Raw genomic sequence first — 25,419 nt, 5'->3', positions numbered from 1 at the left:
CGGCCGGGTCGGCCCGAAATGGGCCGGGCCGCCCATTTTGACAGCTCTAAGTGTCATGTATTTTGGGTTGTTTAGAATGATTTTTTTTCGTGAGCTTAGCTCAGTAGGGATATCGCACCATATGTGCAGGAGTCCGGGTTCGAACCCGGGACACTCCATTTATTTACCTTTAAGGTGGATTTTCTAGTCACTAGGCTACTTGACAAAAAAAAAGTGGGGGACCAAAAGTACAAAAAATCTAAAATAGGGGGACTGAAAAGTTGGTTTTTGAAATAGGGGGACCAAAACTTCAAAAAATTCAAAATAGGGGGATCAAAACTGCATTTAAACAAAAAAAAAGAGTTATTTTTAAGCCACTAGGTTTGGTCTAGTGGTGTGAGGTTTGGGTAGTATTCTATAGGTTCTGGGTTCGATTCGCAGCTCATTGTAAACCAAAAAAAGAATGAATTATTTTTAGTCCCGTGAGCTTAGCTCAGTTGGCAGGACATTGCATTATATATGTAGAGTTTCGGGATTCGGATTATGATTATCGCACTTATCCGCCTTAAGAGTAAAATTTATAGCCACTAAACTATTTGAAAAAAAATATATATTTAAATTATTAAAAAATTTAGTTTATGAAAATAAATAAAATTTTATATTAATTTACAAGTTTTTACTAACAAAGTATCTTTGTAAGCTGTTTGGTTAGAAAGCACTAACATGAACCATTGGTTGCACTAGTGCAATCTCTTAACACATAAATGATAGTCTCGTCCCCTGTTCCAAACATCAGAATTCACAAATTGAAGTACTTCTTCAAATCTACATTCTTTAATATTTGAAGCACATTTTTTTTGGCTAAAATATTCAACCGTTTTTCCCTGATATGACTAAGCCTTCGGTGCTACTAGAGGTGTGAATGTGATCGGTTCGGTTTATTTGCTTGTATCTATTACCTTTATTGAGATTTCCCTTTCTATAACCAAAGTGATTATAATTCAAAAAAGTGATTATCATAACCACAACCATCAAGCAAACAATTGTATTCCCATATTGATTTGCAAGCAAACAACACCAACTAACTTAAATATACCATCATTACTCATCTCTAACACTTCAAAGTCACCGGAAGATATGAGAAACTCTTTCCTCGATGTAACATGCAATATAACACGACTATATATTAACTATCTACATACTCTTATCTGATACAAAATTAACACACTCATGATTATAGAGAATAACAAGATCATCACTAATAACAGTAGTAACATGATGATCATCATGATCATTTTTGTTTCTATTTACTCCTTACCTTTGTTCTCCTGTTTCCACGGATAACAGTCGTTCTATATTAGTTTATAATAATTCAAATATTGGAGTTACTACATACATGTGTTTGTATACTATCTAATAATGATAAATTAAATATATTAAATTTCTCTAATTTATTTGAGTTCCTATTAAATTGCATTCACACACATACATATATTATGTTCCACCCACACAGTTAACTGATATCTTTATACAAAACAACAAAACATCTTTGAATCAACATCAACATATATAAAAATAAACCTTTCTCACTCCAAAATAGTGGCATTACATTACATTACATAAAAGATAACAGATACAAGCAAATTTGATCCTCCAAGAATCAAGCCTCTTCTTCCTTCTCATCTTAAGTTTTTGACATCACTATTTTCTTCTTCCTCGACAAACTTAAGCGTGATTCTATCCAAAATCACCCCATGCCGGGTTTTAAACTTCTTTCTAAACCCTTTTTATTTTCAGTTCTTTCTCTTTTTTACAGTATTTTCATATGCATTTCCCACACCTCCTTTGCACCATATTTGAAAGTAATAGTGGTAACAATACTCATTTTAACACTCTCTTTTCAATATCAACTCTCTTATTGGATGAAAAACGTGTGCGCTTTGGTTTAAAAATATTTGCCCCTAGTTTTTTAAAAATAGGAAGTCTCCCCATATCCAAAATAGTGGAACAAACAGGCTTTTCATCCAATGAGAGAGCTAATGTTTGCACGCGAGTGTTGCTAGTACCAACAAATGATAACAATTTTCCCTTTATTATAAATTTCTGCATATTCTGTTCCTTCGACAAAGTATGGTCCTGCATATGTGCATCATATCAACATGGCATAATTAATATAGGAAGGGAAATGATGAAAAAGTTGAAGAATGAAGAGCAAATAAAATCAGTTATTTATATAATAGCTTATAATTGCTATAAAAATGACTCTAAAATATCTCTAAAAAGTGCACTAAATTGAGGTTTATCAATTATTATGTATGAGTTTTCGTAAATACAAGACTACTAAACTGCAGTTAAAATAAAAATAAAAAAAATACAACTAAACTATCACATCTTTTTAATAAAAATATTTGTTATTAACATAATACAATTACAAACAAACACAACATAAAGATGTCAATAATATGGATTTTAGAATGATTAATAACAGTAGCAGAGCTAACACAATTTTTAAGAGGGGTCCAAATACAAAGAAGAAGAAATATAAAAACATATTATTTAAGATAAGATTGGACTTATTTAAGTTTTGGAAACTACATTCTAATCTTCAATTTTGAAGAACAGGTCACACCTATTTAAGATAACAGTGGACTTAAGGACTTAACCCGATCCATTTCTACCCTAAATTAAAAATAAGTGATGAAATTATTATTAAAAAAAATCCTCATATTATATTATTATATATGGCTAATATTTATATTGAGAAAACTTATATTGAGAAATTCTTATAGAAGTTGAAGTCACAATATATTGATTTGGATGAAGTTCTTACCACCCTAATCTGAATTTCATTCAGCATTTTTGTTGAACTGTTAAGATCTTTGAAGAAGAAGATGGATTCACTCTTCAAGTTAGGCGAAACCTGAATTCCTCTAAAAGAATTCGCGTATATCTCTCCATGGGAGAAAACTTCCATCTTTGGGCAACGCCATATGTGCACTTGAGCAAGTGATGGTAACTGCAATATGTCATTGCCTGGATAAAAACAATCCAATATTGATAAAGAAATTAAATTTATGCAGCATAGCAACTTAAATTCAACCCCTTGTGGAGCTTCTTCATCTTCATCTTTTGCCACTACTGTTTTCATTGATCTACATTTCTTAACTGTGATCTTTTCAAGGTGAATTAACTTTTTTGTTGTTGAGGAAGTGAACAGATACTCCAACGCATGACATTCGGTTATATACAGTTCTTTTAGATTGGAGAAAGATACTGCAGATTCAGAATCTAACAGGGTAGTCAAATCAGGACATATCTGAATAATTAACTTCTGGAGTTCCTCACACACCTTGTTTAACCACGATGAGTCCCTTGATCCGATGAACTTAAGCTTAGAGACTCTGTTTAGTTCCAGTATTTTCAAGTGTCCAATTAGCTCATGTTCACTAAATATAGGGTTTGGAGTGAGGAAAATATCAAGGCGATCACAACATTCTAACATCATCTCTTGTAAATTGGGTGCAATGTCAAATATTTCGCACGGAAAAGTAGGCTTCTCATTCTCATTCTCATCAGAATGAAAGCACAAGTGAATTCTATTCAAATGTTTGAGACTTTCCCTAGGTTGTCCTAACCTTAACCCCGAAATGTGTTTCTGATTGAGTAATAGGCTCTCTAGGATGGAAATGGCCTAACAAAAGCAAAACAATCAACAGATAAACGTTGCAAATTAGAAGATGAATAAAGGGAAACAAATTTAAACAATTAAGCGTGCAGATTCTATGTTTACTTACCTTAGAATCCGAGAAAAGGGGCTGCCTATTAATTGAAGTGTTACTACTTTTACCCACATCCTCGTGATGTGCACTATGGAATAGCTCCAGCTTAGGACAATCCATGACAAATAAATTATTTAACCTGGGGCACTCCACAGTGAACATTTCAGGATAAAAGGAAGCGAGCTCTGGCAAGTAATAGAGGTAAAATGAGCGTAATCGAGGGAACATAAACTTTTTTGTTACATCTCCTGTTCCGTCCTCCTCCTTTGCAACAATTACTTGCAATTTATCACAAGATTTTATTTCAAGTTTCTCGAGCACAGTCAGCTTTCTGGCCAGAGTCGCAGGAAGTAGAGCTTGTATACTTTTACAACTACTAACACTGACTCGTTGTAGATTTTGAAAAACGAGGATTCCTTGACAATTGTTCTCCCAAACACTTGTTAGCTCTGATAGCCCTTCCAAAGTCAAATTGTTCAACTGGGATGTTTCCATATTATTGGTGTCATTCATATCAAAAATCACCTTTACTTTGTTGCAATTCCTTACTTCCAACTCTTTTAAGTTCTTTAAACAAAGAAGAATATTCGATGAAATTGCATATTGTTTAAAATCACAGTTGTCTAGTTTCAAAGTTCTCAGAGTGTAAAACCAATTGTTTTGCGGACTAAGTCCTTTATGCCAAGCATCTTGTAGCTCCGGATGTTTTGAAAAACTGATGTCGTCCATACCTTTAGAAAGCATCTGTAAATATTGAAAATAAGTTTATCATCTTGTCCATTAGAATTTGACTAACAGTTGACTGACAACAGCGTAATGGAAGGGAAAACAATGTATTAGTTCAAGGAGTTGATTACAATATTTTTTTTTTTTAATTTAGAGAGATTTTAAAAACCTACAAATTAATTAAACCTATTATAAATGGTAACAATGTGATCTCATTAGACACGGAACTGCAACATCAATAATTACTAACAAATTAACAAAATATTAGAATCATGATAGTTAGGAAATGTAGTAGAAACCTATTTCTATTAAATGCCATAAGTTATCAAGCTCGTTTGGAAACCTTGTGTTTGGTTGGAGGGGAGAGATCATTTTGAATTTGAATTGTTTGGTTCAACTATTAATTAAGAGGGGAAGGGAGCGGAGCAAAATCCTTCCAAAAGCCAATTTTATCTCCCATCCAAAATGGGGGAATTTGGAGGGGAGAAAATATTTCTTTCACTTTTGGACTTAAATGCCCTTTTATTTAATAACATCTTAGATACTACAACTGCAAAACATGAAATTTTACACTTTCCCTCCATTAAAATTCGTCACATCCCCTCGTCGATCCAAACACTTTTTTTAAAACAAATCTCTCCCCTTCCCACCATTAAAATCCATCCCCTCCACTCCCATCTGTTGAACCAAACAAACCTAAATTCACTCACAAGTAGAAGTCATAATATATTGATAAGGATGGAGTACCTACCTGCAGTAGAATTGCACTTTTAACTGAGGCGTTAAGATCATCGTGGACGAACAATTCATCATTTGAGTCAGACGAAGCTTGAATTCCTCTTAAGGATTTCACATTTATGTCTCCTTGACAGAATTTTTCCATCTTTGGGCACTGCCATATGTCTACTTGAGTCAGAGACGGCAACTTTAAAATATCATCGCCTGAATAAAAACATTCAAGGCTTGATAATGAATCTAGATTTATGCAGTATAGCCACTCAAATTTTATCTCCTGCCTAGGTGGAACATCTTGCACCTTTGCCACTATTTCTTTAATTTTGTGACATTCCTTGACTGTGATCTCCTCAAGGTGCGTTAACAATTTTGCAATTGAGGATGTGAATAAATACTCCAATTCTTGACATTTGCTTATATACAGTTCTTTTAGATTGAACAAAGATATTGCAGGAGACAAAGATATTGCAGAAGAAGACAAAGATATTGCAGAAGGAGAATGGAATAATTTTGTCAAATGAGGACAATTAGAAACACTCAATTTGTGGAGATTCTTACAAACTGTCTCTAACCAAGAATTCTCTAAACTGATGTATTGGAGCCGAGATACTCTATTCAGTGTCAATATTTTCAACTGACCAGGAATCCACTGCTCACTAATGGTTGAGTTTTGAGTGAGGAATATCTTGAGGCTATCGCACCATTCTATACTCAGATCTTGTAAATTGGGTGCCTTCTCAAGTATATCAATGGAAAAAGTGGGCTCGTTGTTATCATTCATATCAAAGAAGATGCTAACTTTTTTTAAAAATTTAAGGTCTTCCGTAACCGTAAGTTGTTGTAACCGTGATTTTAATACCAAAGTGTGTTCCAAATCAACTGCTAACTCCTCTAGGATAGGAATGACCTAGTAAAGGAAAAGAAAATTAGAATGAAAGGGCTCTGGATAAGATGATACAAAAAGTATGGAAAAAATTAAAAAGATGGAGATTGAAGATTCTACTTAACTTACCTTGAGATCTGAAAAAAGGGGTTGTCTATCACCCTGTGGATGTGTGGTATGAAAAAGCTCCAACTTAGGACAATCCAACACTAACAATTTATGTAACTCGGGGCATTCCACAGTGAATATTCCAGGGTAAAAGTAAGTGAGTTTTGGCAAGCCATAAAGATCTAGCCATGTTAAACAAGGGAACACAAACTTTTCTGCCTTATCTGTTTCCTTTTCAATAATCTCAAGCAAATTTTTACAAGAATCTATTTTCAGTTTCTCAAGCTTTTTAAGATTTCTGGCTAGGGCTGCTGGAAATAGCGTTTTCAGATTTTCACAATTTCTAACATAGACTTGTTGCAGATTTTGAAATATGAGATTTCCTTTACAATTCTTGTCCCACACATTCACCAGCTCCGATAACATTTCCAAGGTTAAATTCTTCAATTGAAATGGAGTTTCCAGAATGTCACTCTTTTCAAAAATTGCTGTTACTTTGTTACAGTTCCTTACTTCCAATTCTTTTAAGCTCTTCAAATGAGGAAGAATTTTAGCAGGAATTGCAAATGATAGAGATTCACAGTTTTCCAACTTCAAAGTTTTCAAACTGCCAAACCAACTTTTCATATCACCATGACCACAATACCAGACTTTTTGTAGATCATCATGTTCTGAAAGACTCATCTCATCCATGCCTTCAAAAAACTTCTGTAAATAGTGCAATCACATTTATTGTTAGAATGCTTACTCTTCCAATTGTTAGAATGCTTACTCTTCCAATAAAGGAGAGAGTAGGACTCTACTACTTCGACATTGAACCTGAATCACAACTACCTTCCAAACCAATAAGTTCATGCTTTGAATCTTTTTTAGTTCTGAATAATGATGATGATGATGTTATGTTATGGCATTTACGATTACCTCATCCTAGTTTTCGTTATTTAAAACACTTGTTTCCTAAGTTATTTCATAATAAGGATTTGTCTTTATTTAAATGTGAAGCATGTGAATTTGCAAAACATCGCCGTTCTCATTTTCTATTACAGCCTTACAAACCATCAAAACTTTTTTCTGTTATTCACAGTGATGTCTGAGACCCTAACCGAACGAGTACACTTTCTCATAAAAAATGGTTTATCACACTTATAGAGTATGTTGGGTGTACTTGTTAAAGGGGAAATCTAATGTTTGTCAGGCTGTAAAGGATTTTTTTAAAATGGTGCAAAATCAATTTCAAACAAATATTCAAGTCTTTAAAAGTGATAACGGGAAGGAATATTTTAACACAATGTAGAGTGATTTTTTTTTTTTGTGAAAATAGAATTGTGCATCAAAGTTCATGTCCTAACACTCCCCAACAAAATGGAGTTGCTGAAAGAAAAAATAGACATTTGTTGGAGGAGGTTAGAGCTTTACTTTTCTCAAGTAAAGTACCAAATTATTTGTGGGGTGAAGCAATTTTAACTACTGCATATTCAATTAATAGAGTGCTCTCTACTTTCAAATTATTCATATTTTCAAATAATGTAGAATCTTGAAAATGATGAGAGTGATGAAATAATTGAAATGCCGCAAAATGACGAACCATCTAAAGAGAACAGTTTCAAAGTAGGATACAAGATTTGGAAAGGAAAGGTTTTTGTGAGAAAAAACCACAAAGAAAGTGATGAGTCCATATCTCAACACTGACATGTCATGAATCTGAATCGGGGAATAATCAACCTCCAAAGAAAAGGAATCATAAGTCTATCTTTGTTTTTGAGAATCGTATTTTGTATCCTAATATAGATGATCCAGTAGCCATTAGAAAACCTGTTAGATCTTGCAGTAAACACCCTATGTCCAATTTTATATCATATTCAAATTTGTCTTCATCTTTTTTTGCCTTCACCTTCAAATTGTCTAGTCTAGAGATTCCAAAGAATATATAGGATGCTCTAGAAGTTCCAAATGGAGAGGAGTTGTACTTGAGGAGACGAAAGCTCTTGAAAAGAACAAAACTTGGAGTGTTATGACATTACGGGATGATAAGACTGTGGGACGTAAATGGGTGTTTACTGCGAAGTACAATTTAGATGGGTCAATTGAAAGGTATAAAGCTTGTTTGGTGGCTAAGGGTTTCACTCAGACCTAGGGCGTAGACTACTCAAAGACATTTGCTCCTATTGCCAAATTGAACAATGTCAGAGTACTTTTATCGCTTGCTGCCAATCTAGATTGGTCTCTACATCAGCTTGATGTTAAGAACGCCTTCCTCAATGGTGACCAAGAAGAAGTATACATGGATAGTCCTCCTGGCTTTGAAGACAAATTCGGATCAAAGGTATGCAAATTGAAGGGAGGAATAAGAGGAGGGGTAAAAAGGGAAATAGGGAGGAAGGAGAAAGTGCATGTGAGAAACAGTTAGGGAGGAATAATGAGGCTGTAGTGGAATTGGAAAGAGAAATAACTAATTGCTTAGGTGGCAGTCAAGGAGTGGAGGATGGGATTGAGGACATCAGTGACTACATGGGACAGAGAGGAATAAAGGAAAACCTCACGAATGATGTGAACATTCTGGTATTGAGGTGGAATTTGGTGGCTGAATAGTGAGAGTCATTCTTGCTATCAGTAGGGATATTCTCTTGTGAGAATATTAGTATCTTCCATTTATCATCTTGCAAGGAGTTAATATCCACCCATCTTGGTATTATTCCCTATTGTAAGAAGCTAGTCTTCCTTATCATTATACATATAATCCAATACATCCATCTATTACCATTATATCTGCATTCTATTACATTACAAATATAGTAATAACTTCTTACTAAACATTAGTTGTTAGGGACCCAGGATTAGTAAATGAATCTGAGACAGAAGTCACAGCCCAAGATCTGGCAAGTTTACACTAGGAGAAGGAATAGAGCAGTGAATGGCACGTGAGGAATTGGGAGCTGGCAGTAGGAGAGAGAATTGGTTCTAACCAATTCTGTTAGGCTTTGTGAATAAGGTTCAGAGAGAGAATCAAGGAATGCACTTTTGAGAATTATTGTGTAATCATTGAATGGAGAGCTACTAATCCCTCCATAGGAGCCTTTGCTCTGTGGCAGTTAGATCCTTGCATCTTCCGTAAATTCTCTTTCAATCATTAATAAACAGCTGCTTCACTTTGTTCTTTCTTATTCCTTATATTTTATTATTATCACTATTTTATAGAGATCTAACATTAGTTAACAGAGATTAATGCCGTCTACAGTTTTAAAATATACAAGAAAAATTTCATATACTTTTTGTTTAAATTTACAAGTTTTTTTACACGAATAATGTAGGTAATGATAATATTTAAAATAGAAATTGAAATAAAAAAAATTAAAACAGTTTTTAGTCAAAATAACGAAAACCAGAACAGAAAATTTAGTCAAAATTGACATACCTTTTCCTCAAATATTTCTTGTATGGTTTTATTTAAATCATCTTTCCAACACCATATCTTCTTCTCCTTTTCATGCACGACAAATATTTTTTGCAAAAATGGGGTGCTCTTAACTTCTTTGGAAAAACTTTTCATTTTTGGGCATCCACTCACAACTAATTTCTCCAAGGACGGAAACCAAAAGGCACAACTCTTAGAGAAGCAATTGAGGTTCTTCAGTGACACAAGTTCTAGGACATACAATTTTCTGAAAACAATGTCATGTTCCCCTGCATTTTCTTCTCTATTTCCTACAATTTCAACCATAGATTTGCATTTGACTACCTTCATTCTGTAGAGTTGAACCAATCTTTTAGCAGCCGATAGTGGCATTAATGTTTCTACTGAATCACAGTTAACCACTTCTAAATCTGTCAAGTGAGTGAAAGATGCTGAGGAAGGCATTATATTGACTAAAGAAGGACAGTTCTTTAAACTGAAGAACTCTATCCTTTGAAGAATTATGTCTCGTTCAAAGCCTATCATCTCAAGATTAGGTAAGTCGGTCAACTTTAAGCTTTTCAGGTTTGGGACAACCCCCAAATTTTCAGTTTCAGGAGGAATTTTGAGAGGCACTATATCTGTAAAGGAACAATTAACTAACGACAGTGTTTTTATATTAGGATTACTGTAAAGGAAAGAATAGAGAATTTCAGGATTTATTAATCTAGATAAGCAAAGCTCTTCTAAGTTGTCCTGTCGATGGTTCCCTTCCCCCATATAACTGCTTGATGACTGTGCATGCCACGACTCAATATGCATGGATTTCAACTTATTGATTACCTATAAGAAATAAAGGACCAAAAATAGAGTAAATTAATTTCAAAGTAAATATTAATTAAAGACATAATATATTTATCAAGATGTAATTTAGGAGGAAAAATGTAAGACCCCTTTACTTCTTCGTGGAAAGATTTTCTAAAACTAGTGTTAATTTTAATTGTTAACAAAGTCATAATAGACTCTTGAAGTGAGCAATTGTGTGCATTGTTAGAAAAAAATGAAAATGTAAAATAATTGTTTTTATTATTTCCCGAAATGCATCATCCCTAACTTTCATCTTCTCTCCATCACAATGATTCTCTTCAAGTATTCTAAATCTTATTAGCAAGTTAAAAATTAACAAATTTTAAAAAATAAAAATAGAAAATGTTTTCACAAAGTAAACGGGACCTCATATTGTATTGATTCTCGAAACAGTTATATATACAAATGGCTAGCCTCATTGTACTTCTAAATATAGCTCTGTTAATAAATTCTTATTACATATGATTTCAAGATCTACAGCTTATCACAATATATACCAGTGTGATAAGAAACATTATATCCTAAAAAGAGTTTAAATTCTTACACATACCTTTCCAGAAAAGAGGGTTGGCCTTCTTTGTGCATTTGTGAGTTCTTTTCTGAATGGTTCCAGTCGGTCACAGAGCTCAATAGACAGCTCGTTCAATACTGGACAACTTAATTCATAATCTCCTGGGTAGAAACAAGCAAGTCTTGGCAGTTTTGAAAATTTGATGGTGGTTAGTTTAGGAAACTCAAATGATGGATCAGGATTGTTTTTGTTGATGTAGGAACCATCTCCCTTGGCAACAATTTCCCTCAATTCAAAGCAATCCCATATCACAAGGTATTCAAGATTGTCAAGACACATTGCTACAGAAACTGGAAATATATTTTCTAAGTTTTCACAATCATGAACCCACATCTTTTGCAAATTGTTCAATTTAAGAATCCCGTTCTGGTCTTTGCTCCATTTCAATACCTGCTCAAGTTTTGGGAGTGTTTCTAAATAAACATCTTGCAAGTTAGATGCATCTCCATCCTTTCCATTTCTAGCATCAAGTTCAAACACTGCTTTCATTGATTTGCAATTTGTAACCCTCAAGTTGCATAGACTTTGAAATATTCCCTCCATGTAACAAGGAATAACATTGACTAATTTGTCACACTCCTCGATGATCAAGGTGTTTAGTTTGTGAAAGGAATTTAAAGGGGGTTCAGAATTCCATATCTCCGTCAGACTCTTCATATTACGTAGTTTGATACTCTTCAACTTCGAAAAGATATTGTCCTGCTTGGTTCAAATTCCATAAGCTAATTAAATTATATGTCAAATGTAAAGCAAAGAAAATCAAACAATAACCCAAAAAAAGGATGAGATAAATAGATAGAACTTTGAATATGATGATGTAATTTATTGTTTTAACCCTAAAAATAAATTTCATTCATAAAAATTTATCAAAAACCAAAAAGACAAACTCCAACCAAGATCTAGAGCCTACTTCCAAATCAGACGAAGTCTACCACACACGGTCAAAGAAGAAAGAGACAAAAGATCTATTGAGAATCCACGGTCTTTATCTCTATCTTGTTAGGGATCATTTTTTGATACAGTGATACTGCCTACATTACGTTTGTGCATTAATCTCAATGCCTCCAACCAACTATCCTTCTTAGATCCAATATGGGACTCTTAACACACTCTCTCGCTCATCACTATTGGACTTACGCGTGGATATAAACATCTTAAAATTTTGGCTTGAGCCTAACTCGATCTTACAAAACCGACTTGTAAAATGAAAATTGCCCTCACTTATAAACACATGTTCAAGTGATTTCTCATTAGGGACTCTTAACACTCCTATTTATACATGATACCACTAAATGATCAGTGAGATAACTAACTCCCAAACTATTAACCAATTATCCTTCAATACACCCCTCCTGAAAAAGGTTGAAATCTACTACAGTATATTCTTTTATAAATCATACTACTATAATTTTTTGTGTCCTCTATTATGGACATGACGGATGTCTCTATATTTCTATTTGTGTATGTTTCTACATAAGTTTTCAATATTACAAGACTCATAACAATAGAGGGATTGAGTTGAGATCCTCCCAATTTCTTAAAATAAATGGACATCTAGAAATGTGAGTGTTTATATCCTTAATCCACTTCAAAACTGAAGTAATAGACACATGGAGAGGATCTCAACCCAGAGGAATTACAACCATCTCAAAATGAAATCAAATATAATCTCACTGGCTTACATACCTTAATATTAGCAAGAGTCCCCTTTCCTTTGGGAAATATTGTTGTCATCTTCTGACATTCACTTATAAAAAGGCTTTGAAGATTTATTAGACTCTTGGCCATCGGAAATGAAATCAAATACTTTAAGTTCCCACAGCCATTCACGTCCAAGTGTGTCAAATTTCGGAAACAGGACATCTGGGAAGATTGGTCACTCCATATTTCGTCAACTTGGATTGAGGACAACTCCAATCTTTGTAATTTGGAAACTACAACCTGTGTATGAAGATTAATATCATGCAAAATTAAGTATTGATTTTGACATTTTCAAGTTAATTTTGATAATAGATAAAAAGAAAATTGAATTTGACGTTTACCATCTTAAAAATTTATCTTTTTAGTATTAACTGATATAATATGATGAATAAAAAAACCTAATAAAATGTGAATACAGAGTTTGAATGAAAAGTAAAAGATAAACAAATTTAAATTATCGTTTCAAACAAACCTTTTCATTAAAGAGACTTTTGGTAGTTCTGGGATCTTCAGGATAAAATCCAATAAACTTATCAGATAAAGAATGTAGCACCAATGAGCGTAACTCAGGAAACTCAACCTCAATATCCTCAGTGTTGCTTTGTGTTTCCACTTCCACAATCTCCTTCAGACCATCACATCTTGAAACTTCAATCGTTTCGAGAAGAGTCAAATGGTTAACCAAAGCTGCTAGGAAGATGGTTTGCAATTTACTACAGCGATTGATCTTGATGACCTTCAATTTACCAAAGGAGGGTGTTGAAAGTTTGCAAGAACAAACCTTATCAAGATTCTCAAGATTATCGAGATACAGTGACTCCAATTTAGGAAAAACCTTCTCAGGATGTGGCCTTTCCTTAGGCTTGATGAGAGATTGAATATTCGAATTATTTACAACCAACAAATGTTTAAGATATGGAAATCCGTTCAAATTCAACCTGTAAAAAATATCTATGACACCATTAAGATCTCCCAAAAATAAATGTTCAACTCTTTCGAATAACATTTTGATACCCCTTAGAGAATGAATGTCAAAGCCATCCTTTAACTGTATTGCCAGAAATTTTGATGTTTCATACTTCTCCGGAATCTTGAAAACTATATCTGAGATTGCACTCAAATCTCCAATAACAATCTTGTAATTGTATAGTTCGTCAAAGAACAAGTTCTTTGGCAAATGGACAGCATATGGGATTTGTATGTCTAAAGTTGTCAACTGATCCAAATGCATCAACTCAGAAAGACTAGCATGTTTACTTTCAGAAGTCTGTTCTTTAACTTCCCAATGAATGAAGGTATTTCTCATATACAACTCTTCCAAACTAATAAAACATGATATTATATTTGGTGGAATTTCTCTAAGTTTGGAGCAATTACTGATGTCAAAAATTTGTAGCTTTTTTAACTCCTTCAATTCAACAGGCAATTTTTCAATATCAGATCCTGAAAAACTAAGAACTCTCAACTTCGTCAACTTGCCTATGACAGATAATTCATTATCTATCACGGATGATTTATTATCTATGATGCATTGCTCCAAAGAAAGCATTTTGAGTTCTGTGAGGGATTCAATTGATGAATCTAAGGGAGATATACGAATGCCACTCAGTATCAACACTCTGAGTTCTTTCATTCGCTTGAAAAAGTTTTTTGGTATTTCCAGATGTAGATCATTATTGTCAATATGAAAGACCTTAAGTCTCGGGCAGTTCATTCTTTGGGGAAACCCCTCAATGATATGACAATGATGCAAGGAAATAGCAGCATACCTTTCAAGTCTATCTGGCCATTCATCTATTTTTCCCTTTGACATTGCAAATACATTATTCTCCTTGGATGCTATTGACAAAGCAGCACTTCGAACAATATCTTGCATAGTAAAACGTTCAATTGAATAACTGTCGGACAGCAATCCAGACGCTTTCAGCTTTCCAACCAACGTGTAAACCCTATCTCGAGCTTCCTTTACTGTGTAAATTCCTTGAAGAAAACCCAAACCAATGCAGTATCTGACCAAGTCCATAACCAATGCATCAGGACCCATGCGAGCACAAAGCAAGAAAGCAAACTTGAGCTCCTCGTCTTCTAAAAGATCATAACTCAACCTTGTAGAAAACTCATACGCTCTGGTTAACTTCCCCCTTTCAAGTTGTCGGTGTACATCTTCCCATACCGAGCGGCTCTGGTTTTGTAATGCCCGTGCAGTTGCAACTATGGACATTGGCAACCCATAACATTTGCTAGCAATTTGAGTTGCTAATTTTTCAAACTCGGAATTTCCATCGCTTACTCCTGCCATTTTCTTGAAAAATGCCTCTGTTTCCTTTTCCTTTAAGACATCAACAAAGTAAATAGACTCTACCTTTCCTTCCATTTGACTTGATAATACTCGTTTACTTTCAGAAATCAGCAAAACCTTGCACCCTTTGTAATTGCTTAGAGTTTTCTTTTTTTTCACACTACTAGACGTGCTGGCGGCAAGTTTAGTGGATTTCTCCATAGAGATAGCACTGGAGTTTTCTTTCGATTCTGTCTCACTGTGATCCACAACTGTGTTAGCATCCTCGGTGGTTTCTTCTTCGTCTTCTTCTCTTGTGTTTGTCATACAGTGCTCTGCAGTGGTACTTCCCTCATTGGCATTCTTGTTAAGAGTTCCCTTCACTGTTTTTGTCAAACTGTTACTATACTGGTGATCCCCGTAGTCATAATCACTCTCAAGTGGAATCCCTAACATATTGAGGTCCAGTTTAGCCCAAATATCATCCAAGATGATAAGCGTGCTCCCCTTCTCGTTCATCAATCTTTTTCGTATTCGAGCAGCTCTTGCAATCTCACTTTCCTCATCCAATTTCATTCCCAACATGTCAGCAATTTGCCCTTGAACTTTTCTTATATCGGGATTTCTCGTCACGTTTGCCATGACCACTACATCAAACATCTTATCCGCTTCTGAGACATCTAACGCTTCCCTAGCAATTTCTTTAACCAAAGTAGTCTTACCTACACCACTAAGGCCATGAATCCCAACCGTTCTTGCATTTGGAATTTTCAACGCTTCTTTTATCTTTTTCACAGTTGCATCTCTAGATGAGAAGCTTTCAAAATCAACCGTTTGAAAAAAGGCACCCATGGAGGGTGGACCAAGCCAATGAGAAAAGGTTTCATGCTTTGCCGTTTGCAGTAGTCCGTTAACCCTCTTCGTAATATCAAATGCTCTTCTGCTTCGACGATACCTGTTGTTGTAAATATATTCTAATTAGATTTTATTCAGTTTTATTTAAAACGTTTCATTAGATATATCATAGTCAGTTTAAACTTGTACTCAAATTACTTTCAAATAAAATCCAGAATCAGAAATTATTCCAAAATTCTACAATACCTTATCCCATATTTAGGACAATAACCGCTTTCAAAAAAGTCGAATACAGCAAGTTGATGATCTTCTTCTTCCTCGTTGAACTTCTCACATTCAGTTATAATTGCATTTACTTTTTCAATCCAATCTTCAACTTCTGTTGAAATTTTTTTCCCATATCGATTATCTTCCTCTTCAACTTTTTGGTTAACTTCATCTCTTGCTTTTTTTAGATTCCGAATTCCAACTTTTAGTTCCTCAACTCTTTTCCCGTACAACTTCAAGTGAACCAGATGCTGCTTTAGTCGGGGCCATATGTACCGATGACAAATAGTAGTTATAGAACTCATGCTTCATTCCCAACTACATTTGCTGTAAATAACAAGAAGAAGACAAATATTAATTATAACAATAATGTTATATAGACACAAGTTTTCAAACGCATATTGTGCACAGTTACTTTATACCACTAGTTTAATTTTTCTTTTCCCTCTTACTTCACTTCACAGCAGTTGTTCATTAAATTACTCTAATTTGAGGGTAGAGAAGCTTCCTAAAAAACCTAAAAACTAATTTCTCATTTGATTTGATTGATCATTACATTCCACAATGCCTTTATTTATAGCATTGGTTCCCTAACAAACCAATAGTTATCAAATTAAATCTATCTAGAACCTTCTAGAAAGCATGACTCATAACGTAAATTATCTAATACAACTTGAGTCTATTCTATTCTCTTGAGCCTACACTAATTTTCATCTTATAGCTAATAGCTATAAGCTTGTATGACAAAAAAAATACCTATTTCGTAACGTTTTTTCAGAGTTCATATCTTATTTTATTAGCTTATAGCTTATTTTCAAATATTATTTCAAGTAGCTTATAAGCTTATAGCTTATAGGTTACCCATGTCATCTTATTTTTAAAAAATTAAATATTAATTAAAAATATATTTTTTGATGTCATTTCATACTTACAGCTAATTTTACCAAACACCACAAATTCAATCAACTAGTTTATTCGCTATAAGCTAAAAGTTAGCTTACAAATTCAATCAGTTATTTTATTAGCTATAAGCTCATCCGCAGCTATCCGGTATTTTTTAGCAAACAGAGCCTAATTCATTACAGCAGAACACAACAAACCTTTCTTTCTTCCATTTCTTCACACGCAGTACACGTTCTCTTCTCTTCCACCACCACGCCAGAACCACGCAGTCTCCGTTCACTGACACTGTTCATCTTCTTCCTCCTCCATCATCGATTTTTATCACAAAAACACACTGGATCTATCTTCACTTCAAACTCATCGTATCTCATCACCACCGTGCCGGTGACGGAGTTACAATCTCTTCCCAGCTCGAAAGTGAGAGATGCTGGTCGCGGTGGTGACGAAAGTGGTCGGAAAAGAATGGAGACGGCGTGGTTTTGAGGCTGGGTGGTGGTGGACGAGGACTTATGACGGAGGAGAGGTGGCTGACGGCGTTTGGTTCCGGCATGGTGGTTGCAGACTGCAGTGAAGAGAGAGAAGTGAAGTGAGTGAGGAAGAAAGGATTTAGATTTTTACCAAAGTGCCCTTGAATTTAACTAGGTGTTGTATTGTTGTATACTTGTATTTTTCTTGCGTCAAAAAACTAGGTGTTGTATTTGTGCATGCTGCCCACTCAAAAATGAGGGTGGTCTAGTGAGAGGTTCATTAAATTATTTTTTTTGAAAAGGAGAGGTTGATTAAATTTGAAATTCTAAAAAAATTTGTGGCGATTACGATGTTAATTTGATCTCTAAATGGAGAATCTTGATGCGGATTGTTCTATTTGGGGATATAAATATGGGGAATTTTTTTCATGGGAAGATAAATTTCGATTAAAATAAAATTTATAGAAATATATTTAAATATTTATATATATTTTTAATATATTTTGACACAATGTGTATAAATTTGTTTATGTTATGTGTGATGTTTATCATTGTGACAACACGTATAATGATGTCTTAATTTTTATATTTATTTTATGATTAAACGTTATTATGATTTTTAAAACTAAGTTGATTGAAAATAATAAAAATTTGATAACTTTTTTAAGGTTGATGGATTCCCGCGGAAATTGTGGGGATCTGCGAGGATGAGGATAGGGGCGGACACACTAAGGGGTATGGTGTGGCTTTAGCCACACCAAATTTTTAGTAATTGTTTTTAATATGTATAAGAGTTAAATATGTTTTTAGTCCTCTATAAATATTTTAACTCTTATTTTTAGTCTCTTTAAAAAATTATAGCAATTTTTGGTCTCTCAAATATTTACTATCATGATTTTCAGTCTATTCATTTCAATCAACTCGTGTATATCATTCGAAATTTTAAATTTTTCAACGATCGTGTTTAATACATTATAGAAATCTCTCTTGTAAAAGTTTAAATTTTTTTAACAATGGATAAATTAAATATGATTTTTTTTAATTTTTTATGCTTAAAATTTCATAAATAATTTATCTTATGGTAAAAAATTCTAATTTTTTGTGAGAGATTTTCTTATAATATTATAAATATGAATACAAAAAATCATTGAAAAATATGAAAGTACAGACAAGAGTTGGTTTAATGGTAGAGACCAAAAATTGTGATAGAAAATATTTGAGGACCAAAAATTGTTGAAACCTTTTATAGGATTAAAAACAAAATTAAAATATTTATAGGTACCAAAACAAACGGTTTTTTTTTTAACAATATTATATCAATATTTTATAATTTAGTTCATTGTTTCTTTAGAATTTTAGCCACACCAGAATTTTACGTTTGGATCTGCCCCTGGATGAGGATGGAGAATATTTTAGACGGTGGGATAGGGAGTGGTAAAGTATTCCCCACTTAATCCCTACCTCGTTGATATCTGACAATCCTCACTTTATAAGCTGTTTTTGTAGGTTGATTACCGAACTCTCAATTCCAAGAGAATTATGTGAAATTTCCCTATGTGGATTATGTGAAGTTACTACTGTCTGAATAAGTGACAGGTCATTTGTTTAAAATGTCTTTCAAAACGAAGATATCCATGAAAACTTCTTGAGGGTGGGGATCAACTTCGTGTTGATATTGCTAACAGATTTTGAAGATGACACACAACAATCTTTGAAGATCTTGACTTGTGATATTTTGAAGATTTGAGTGAAGTTTCGGTGTTCATGGATGAGAACATGGTGTCGTAGTTCGAAAACTCAGTATAGTTAGGAAGACTGTTGGAATATATTTAGTTTCCTAATTTGTTATCTATAGAAGATTCTAAACATATCATTATTTCCTTTTATTTCTCCTAAATCAAGGAGATAGTCGGTTGTACTTTTATTATAAATACCAGCCTTGAGCTGAGGAATAAGATTATTACAACATTCACACATATTTTTTAACATGATATCACGAGTCCTAGGTTAGGGTTAGAGTTCTACTGTAAAGCTTTCCACAACTAATGGGGTTCTACTATTCGACCCGTTCTTTTACCCGACCCATTCTCATACCCATTTAGTCTCTCATGGCTGACTACAACAAGTGGTCTTCCCTCGGTCAGGCCTATACAGGATCCTCGGTCAATAACATAGGATATTGAGATATTTAAAGGCAACTCCCGGAAAAGGATTATTTTTCAGGAAGACTAATGAAAGAAATGTGTCTATCTTCACCGATGTTGATTGGGCAGGTTCGATTACTGATAGAAGATCAACCTCTGGATATTGTGCCTATGTTTGGGGTAATCTTGTGACATGGAGAGCAAGAAACAAGGAGTTGTAGCAAGAAGTAGTGCAGAAGCTGAGTTTAGAGCTATGACTCAAGGTATCTGTGAAGGATTATGGATCCATAGAGTCTTAGAAGAACTTAAGATGAAAATTGAGTTTCCGTTGAAATTGTACTCTGATAGTAAAGCTGTTATTAGCATAGCTCATAACTCTGTTCAACATGACAGAACCAAGCATATTGAGATTGATCGACATTTCATAAAAGAGAAGTTAGATGCTGGAATCATATGTTTACCTTTTGTAAATTCAAGTCAACAAACTGCAGATATCTTAACCAAAAGTTTGGCAAGACCCACCTTTGAGCATTTGATAGGCAAGTTTGGCATGACAGATATCTATGCACCAACTTGAGGGGGGTGTTGGAATATATTTAGTTTCCTAATTTTTTATTTCTAGAAGATTCTAAACATATCATTATTTTCTTTTATTTCTCCTAAATCAAGGAGATAGCCAGTTGTACTTTTATTATAAATATCAGCCTTGAGCTGAGGAATAAGTTTATTACAGCATTCACACATATTTTTTAACAAAGACCAATAGAGGAACACTTCACATCAAAGTACAAATTGAATGGAAACCAACAAAGAGATTGTAGTCGACGATGGAGCAACCGTGAACCTAATTTCAAAGGCAATGTTCAATAGAATCATGAAAGAAAAATCATATGATATGATGAACCATGGATCAACATGGTGATCACTAACTTCAATGAAAAAGCTTCCCTAATCAATGGATAGCCATGTTAAGTCTAAAAGTGGTTAGAATAGAAAGATAAACTACGTTTGTGGTTATCCCAACAAAATTTTGCTATAACACACTATTAGGCAGAGATTGGATCCATGCAACAAGAGTTATTTTATCAGCGACAACTAGAAAATTATCATATGGGATGATCAAGTACAAGTGAAAATAATAGAAGTATGTGATATATATAGCCCATGATATATGAAACAAACATAGGTAGACTTTAATGGTCTGTTTGGTTGGAAGGAAAGAAAGTGAGAAGAAAGGAAAATACGGAAATCGATGAATGAATTTAACTAATTCTTAGTCCAAATTCATTCATTGATTTCCGTGTTTTCCTTTCTTGCCACTTTCTTTCCTTCCAAAAAAATTTATGCACCAAATGTAAAACCAATAAACGTTTCCCTTTGGTACTTATTATATATAAGAAAAAAAATTATTTTTATGGTATGTTTAGTTTGAGAGAGTTAGGGAAGAGAGTAAAAAGATAAATATATAACTTCAATTGATTGGTTTGCAAAAAAATTGAATAGATAGAGTTAAAAAATTGGGTCTCATCGACTTTTTATTTCTTCTCTCAAGTGACAAGAAAGAGAGAAGATAAAAGAGATACATCCCTTTATCATATTTACAAACCTTTTTTGTTTTCACCACAACTGATCACTTTAGCTTTTTTTGTTTTTATTGGTACTAACACTTTAGCTTTTATTATTATTTTTTTAATATTATTGTATTATATTTATTTTACAATTAGATTCTTGAATAAAAAAAAAGAAAAGAAATTCATACATATAACATAAGGATATGTATGAAAATGGCCACACAAATGAGAAGGATCATTCCGAGTTATGATAAGGATAAAAAAAATCGTGAAAGATATATCTGTTTTATCAAAATTTTATGAATTGGAACAATCGAAAGAAAAAGGTGTAGAAATTAAGTTATGAATTGAATATGCAATATTTTTTTAAAAAAAAAAATTATGAATAGAAACAATTGGTTTGTTGCTGGGCAAATGAAGGTAAGGTCTTTTGTGATATGATGCATAATTTTAAAACCCAAACCCATGATCGATTTGGTTAAGGCATTGGGTCACTGGATCAGTGATCTGACTAGTGGATCACTGGTTAGACCGCATGATTATTAACTCGGTCTATAAACTTTTGAAAAAAATAATCACAACTATAAAATTTAATAAAAATTCTTCTATAAATTTAATAAAGAGCTCTTCTTCTTCTTCTTCAAAAAGTTATGCATTTAAAAATCACAATTAAAAAAAATATTAACAATGTATTTTATTAATATATGCTAAATATAGGTGATTTATTTTTTTAACGCAATAAAAGTGATGATTAATTTCACAAAAAAATAATAATGTGATGGTTAGGAAATAAAAGAAAAATAGATTTAGGCCAGGCATGACTTTATTAATTTGGTATAATTAGAATTTACCTATACTATGTGTCTATAAATCTTAGATCAACTGACAGAAATATCGAAATTGCTAGTATTGGATGTCATGACCAGAGTTCGATCTCTGATCCTTCCAGTGGTAAGTCTTTAAAGGGCTGATGTGAATGTCCCGTGTTCGTTTCCATGTAGCCAATATTTAGAATTTTTTATAAAATAATCTTTCGGGAGTTAAACTGGCCTGGTTCAGTGTCGGTTACACTGGTTCACCAGTTTGACCATCGAACCGGTCGGGGCACACCGGTTTGTTAGTATAACTGGTCGTGAGAGCTAACCGGCCCATTCATCCTTCCAATTCATTATCAGATCTCTCCGACAAACAACATAAATAGATTTGTATGTGAGACTCACAACTAAGTTTTAACCAATTTTTTTTTTGTGAATAAATTTTATCCAACATTTACTTCGCATACATATGATATGAGTTTTTCTCATTGTTGTTGGGTAAATATGCCTAAATTATCAAGAGATATTGTAGAAAAAACACTTTAATAATTTTATAATAACAAAATGATAAAATTAAATAAAGGGAATTATTATTATTTTTTCACACAAATGATAGTAAAATAACATATCAATTAGGCAAGTTACCAAGGGTCAAACCTCCAACTTCTTTTTCTTTTGCACGAAATTTGCACCGATGTAGAGTAGTGATTAATTTTTGTTGGAGAGCATATTGAACTCCTTCAGCTTCGTTCTATTAACTCCTAGTAAGTAAAAACAAAATTGTAATTGTGAAAATTGGCCCCCCAAAATATTAGAGTAATCATGAAAATGAGATTTATAACAATTATCAAATAAAAAAAAGAGGAGATTTATATAGCATCATAAATTAGCAGAATTTCTTCACAATCATATGTATGAATTAACAACGTTGACTGTTGAGTAATTTTTTTTTTACTGTACCATCATAATATAAGCAATTTTTTTTTTTTTTGAAAATTTAATAAATAAATCATTAATTTATAATATAAAACAGATATATCAATTATTTAATATACCGAAATAAAAAAGCTCATATTTGTTTATAACCGTGTCCGTGTAACTTTTATATCTAACTTCTTATTTGATGAAGAAATTATATCTTGAAAATTCACATGGTAAATTTATAAGCATCAAACATTTGTTAATTTGAAAACAAACCTGATGAGTTTCAAATAGAAAGAATCAATCTCCTTTCTTAGCACTATGAACCCAACGACCTCAACCACAAAAAAAGAAATTAAGCTTAATTATTTGAGGGAGCAGCAGAAGTTCAAATTATTTGAGCAGCAGCAGAAGAAATCAAGGATTGAGATTTTTTTTGACAAAAAAGTATTGAGATATGTAGCACAAATTTTGTCATAAGACGAACTAGTATACTATATAGTATAAGGCTAGTGTTACATGTAGGTGGTCCATTTTATAAGAGACTCTTAATAAATAGGATATACTTTCTTTTTTGTATTTATAATTTTTTTTGAAAAGCAAAAATGAGATATATAATTAACCAAATACCCTCACAAGACGTAACAAAAAGACCGCAAAAGATTATAAAACGTTAATACCGGGCAACAACATGAAAACTAATTGATGACCAAACAATTACACGGGCTCGACCACCAAGTATGGTAGTTTGAAGCTTGATTATTGTTCTTTGTCTTCAATCATCGATAAGAATATAATTTGACCTTGTCCAACAATCGAGGTAGGGAACACTCTGAAATTCTGAAAAGTCTCTGATTTCTTTCATTTCACAAAACTCGTCCACGTAAGAGGCAAATAAATTGCAAAAAAGATCGACGCGTACATATCACTAAAATTTAGATGGATAGATTTGAATCTTTTAAAGTGGACAAATTAAAGGTTGTATTATATTTTTGATTTATTAATTAACGGTTGATATTAGTCATTTTATATTCACTTTAGGGAAGTCAAATCATGTTTAGATACCATTGCCAACGTTTAGATACCTACTCTTTTTTTTTTGTTACATGTTTAGGTACCTACTTTTATAAATAAAAAAAATATGGTAATACTTTAATAATTTATTTGCTTTTAAATAATATTTGCTTTTGTTGTTACTTTGTCATTTGAAATATTATAAACTTGTTTAAAGACAGTTTGGTTTATATAAGAACCAGTTGATTTTTATTTATTTATTTATTTATTTATTTATTAACGAGACAAGTTGTTACTATATTGTTTAATTAACTCTACTCTTTTTTTTAACTCTACTCTTGATCATACATGTGATGTATATATGTGTATATAGTTTTCTTAATTATTTTTCACTTGACTAGTTCAAACGACTTTTGAAGTCGTCTTAGAAAATTTTATTATATAATCAGCTTGTACACTCCATCCTCTTTTATAGTACTTTTTTTTATCTACCAAAACAAAATACTTCTTTTTTTACGTAAAAATTAAAAGGCACGCAAACACATCATATAATAGCGAAGAATATACCAACTAGACACCTCTCGTCCTCTCCGGGTCTTCAACAATATAGTAATTAAACCGATGACACGAGTATCTTCTAGTTTAATCACAAAAGTTTAAATTCAATCTCTAACGTGGACATGCAACAGTGTCAAAATTCTCAAAAAAAAATTGTTGTCGATTTGAATTCCACAAAACTCAAGAGATTAATTAATCTCTAAAGTTGCGTGTAGATGATAACCAATTTAAAAGGCATTTCATTTTCAACTCAAATAAAAATGTAGCATGATACAAGCTTATATAGCAATGATCAATGCATGGAAATAGGATATTTATAAACACTTTAGAGATCTTGGTCTAATTTTAAAAGTGGAGCCTTATAAAAAAAAAGTGAAAATTTTAATTTGTATGAATGACAACAAATTTAAAATATTATACATAGACACTAACAAAAATTGTTCTTAAAATTGCACCTAAAAACAAGTTTATAATTGAGCAAGATCAACCCAACTCGAAGGCTTGTCTCAGCTCAATAGTTATAGGTCGATGGAGTCAAGAATTCAATTTAAGGACCAAGTTTAACCGTATAATTTTATAAAGAATTTTTTTTAAAAAATGTATGATATATACAATTTTTCATGCGCGGCTTGCAACTCATCGTTACATTGACAAGAAGAACACACAACGTTGACAATTATATTCAAAGTTTGAGAAAAGTATGAGCATCTGCTACTTTTTTAGATGATCCAAAAATAACAAGCTAGAATAAAAATTGATGGATAAATCATACACTGAACATAATATGCATAAGGACTTTACACGCGTATTACATGATCCGTCATATCCTTGAGCTCGAACATTTACGATAAATTCACAAATTTGTTAACTTATGAAAAACATTAAA

General features: G+C 32.9%; 1 protein-coding gene across 5 annotated transcripts; it reads right to left on the bottom strand.

Moving 5' to 3' along the window:
* Window positions 1-1,487: 1,487 nt before the first annotated feature.
* On the bottom strand, window positions 1,488-23,514 carry LOC123901050. Of its 5 annotated transcripts, none has more exons than XM_045951624.1 (12): window positions 23,238-23,514; window positions 22,686-22,801; window positions 16,120-16,467; window positions 13,213-15,973; window positions 12,726-12,980; window positions 11,019-11,738; window positions 9,623-10,444; window positions 6,232-6,918; window positions 5,236-6,126; window positions 3,774-4,502; window positions 2,810-3,670; window positions 1,488-2,115 (listed from the first exon to the last, which is right to left on the bottom strand). In XM_045951624.1, the coding sequence occupies exons 3-12, from the start codon at window positions 16,443-16,445 to the stop codon at window positions 1,861-1,863; spliced, it is 8,307 nt and encodes a 2,768-aa protein (XP_045807580.1). In that variant the 5' UTR covers window positions 16,446-16,467; window positions 22,686-22,801; window positions 23,238-23,514; the 3' UTR covers window positions 1,488-1,860. The 5 variants fall into 5 exon arrangements, with proteins under 5 accessions (XP_045807580.1, XP_045807590.1, XP_045807531.1 ...); XM_045951634.1 differs by having other exon boundaries at window positions 22,686-22,791; XM_045951575.1 differs by having other exon boundaries at window positions 22,698-22,801; window positions 23,238-23,480.
* Between the last annotated feature and the right edge of the window lie 1,905 nt (window positions 23,515-25,419).

The sequence above is a fragment of the Trifolium pratense genome, linkage group LG1 (assembly GCF_020283565.1).
Source record: "Trifolium pratense cultivar HEN17-A07 linkage group LG1, ARS_RC_1.1, whole genome shotgun sequence".
Classification (NCBI taxonomy): domain Eukaryota; kingdom Viridiplantae; phylum Streptophyta; class Magnoliopsida; order Fabales; family Fabaceae; genus Trifolium; species Trifolium pratense.
The sequence above is the reverse complement of the archived record's forward strand: the minus strand, read 5'-3'. Positions and strand labels throughout refer to the sequence as shown.

Bases quoted from the DNA above. Each gene is read 5' to 3' on its own strand.
- LOC123901050 (XM_045951624.1), bottom strand. From the start codon at position 16,445: ATGAGTTCTATAACTACTATTTGTCATCGGTACATATGGCCCCGACTA. The intron at 6,919-9,622 runs GTATGTCAATTT...CACTATTTACAG, and splicing joins AAGAAATATTTGAGGAAAAG to AAGTTTTTTGAAGGCATGGA. The intron at 2,116-2,809 runs GTAAGAACTTCA...GCACATATGCAG, and splicing joins ATGAAATTCAGATTAGGGTG to GACCATACTTTGTCGAAGGA.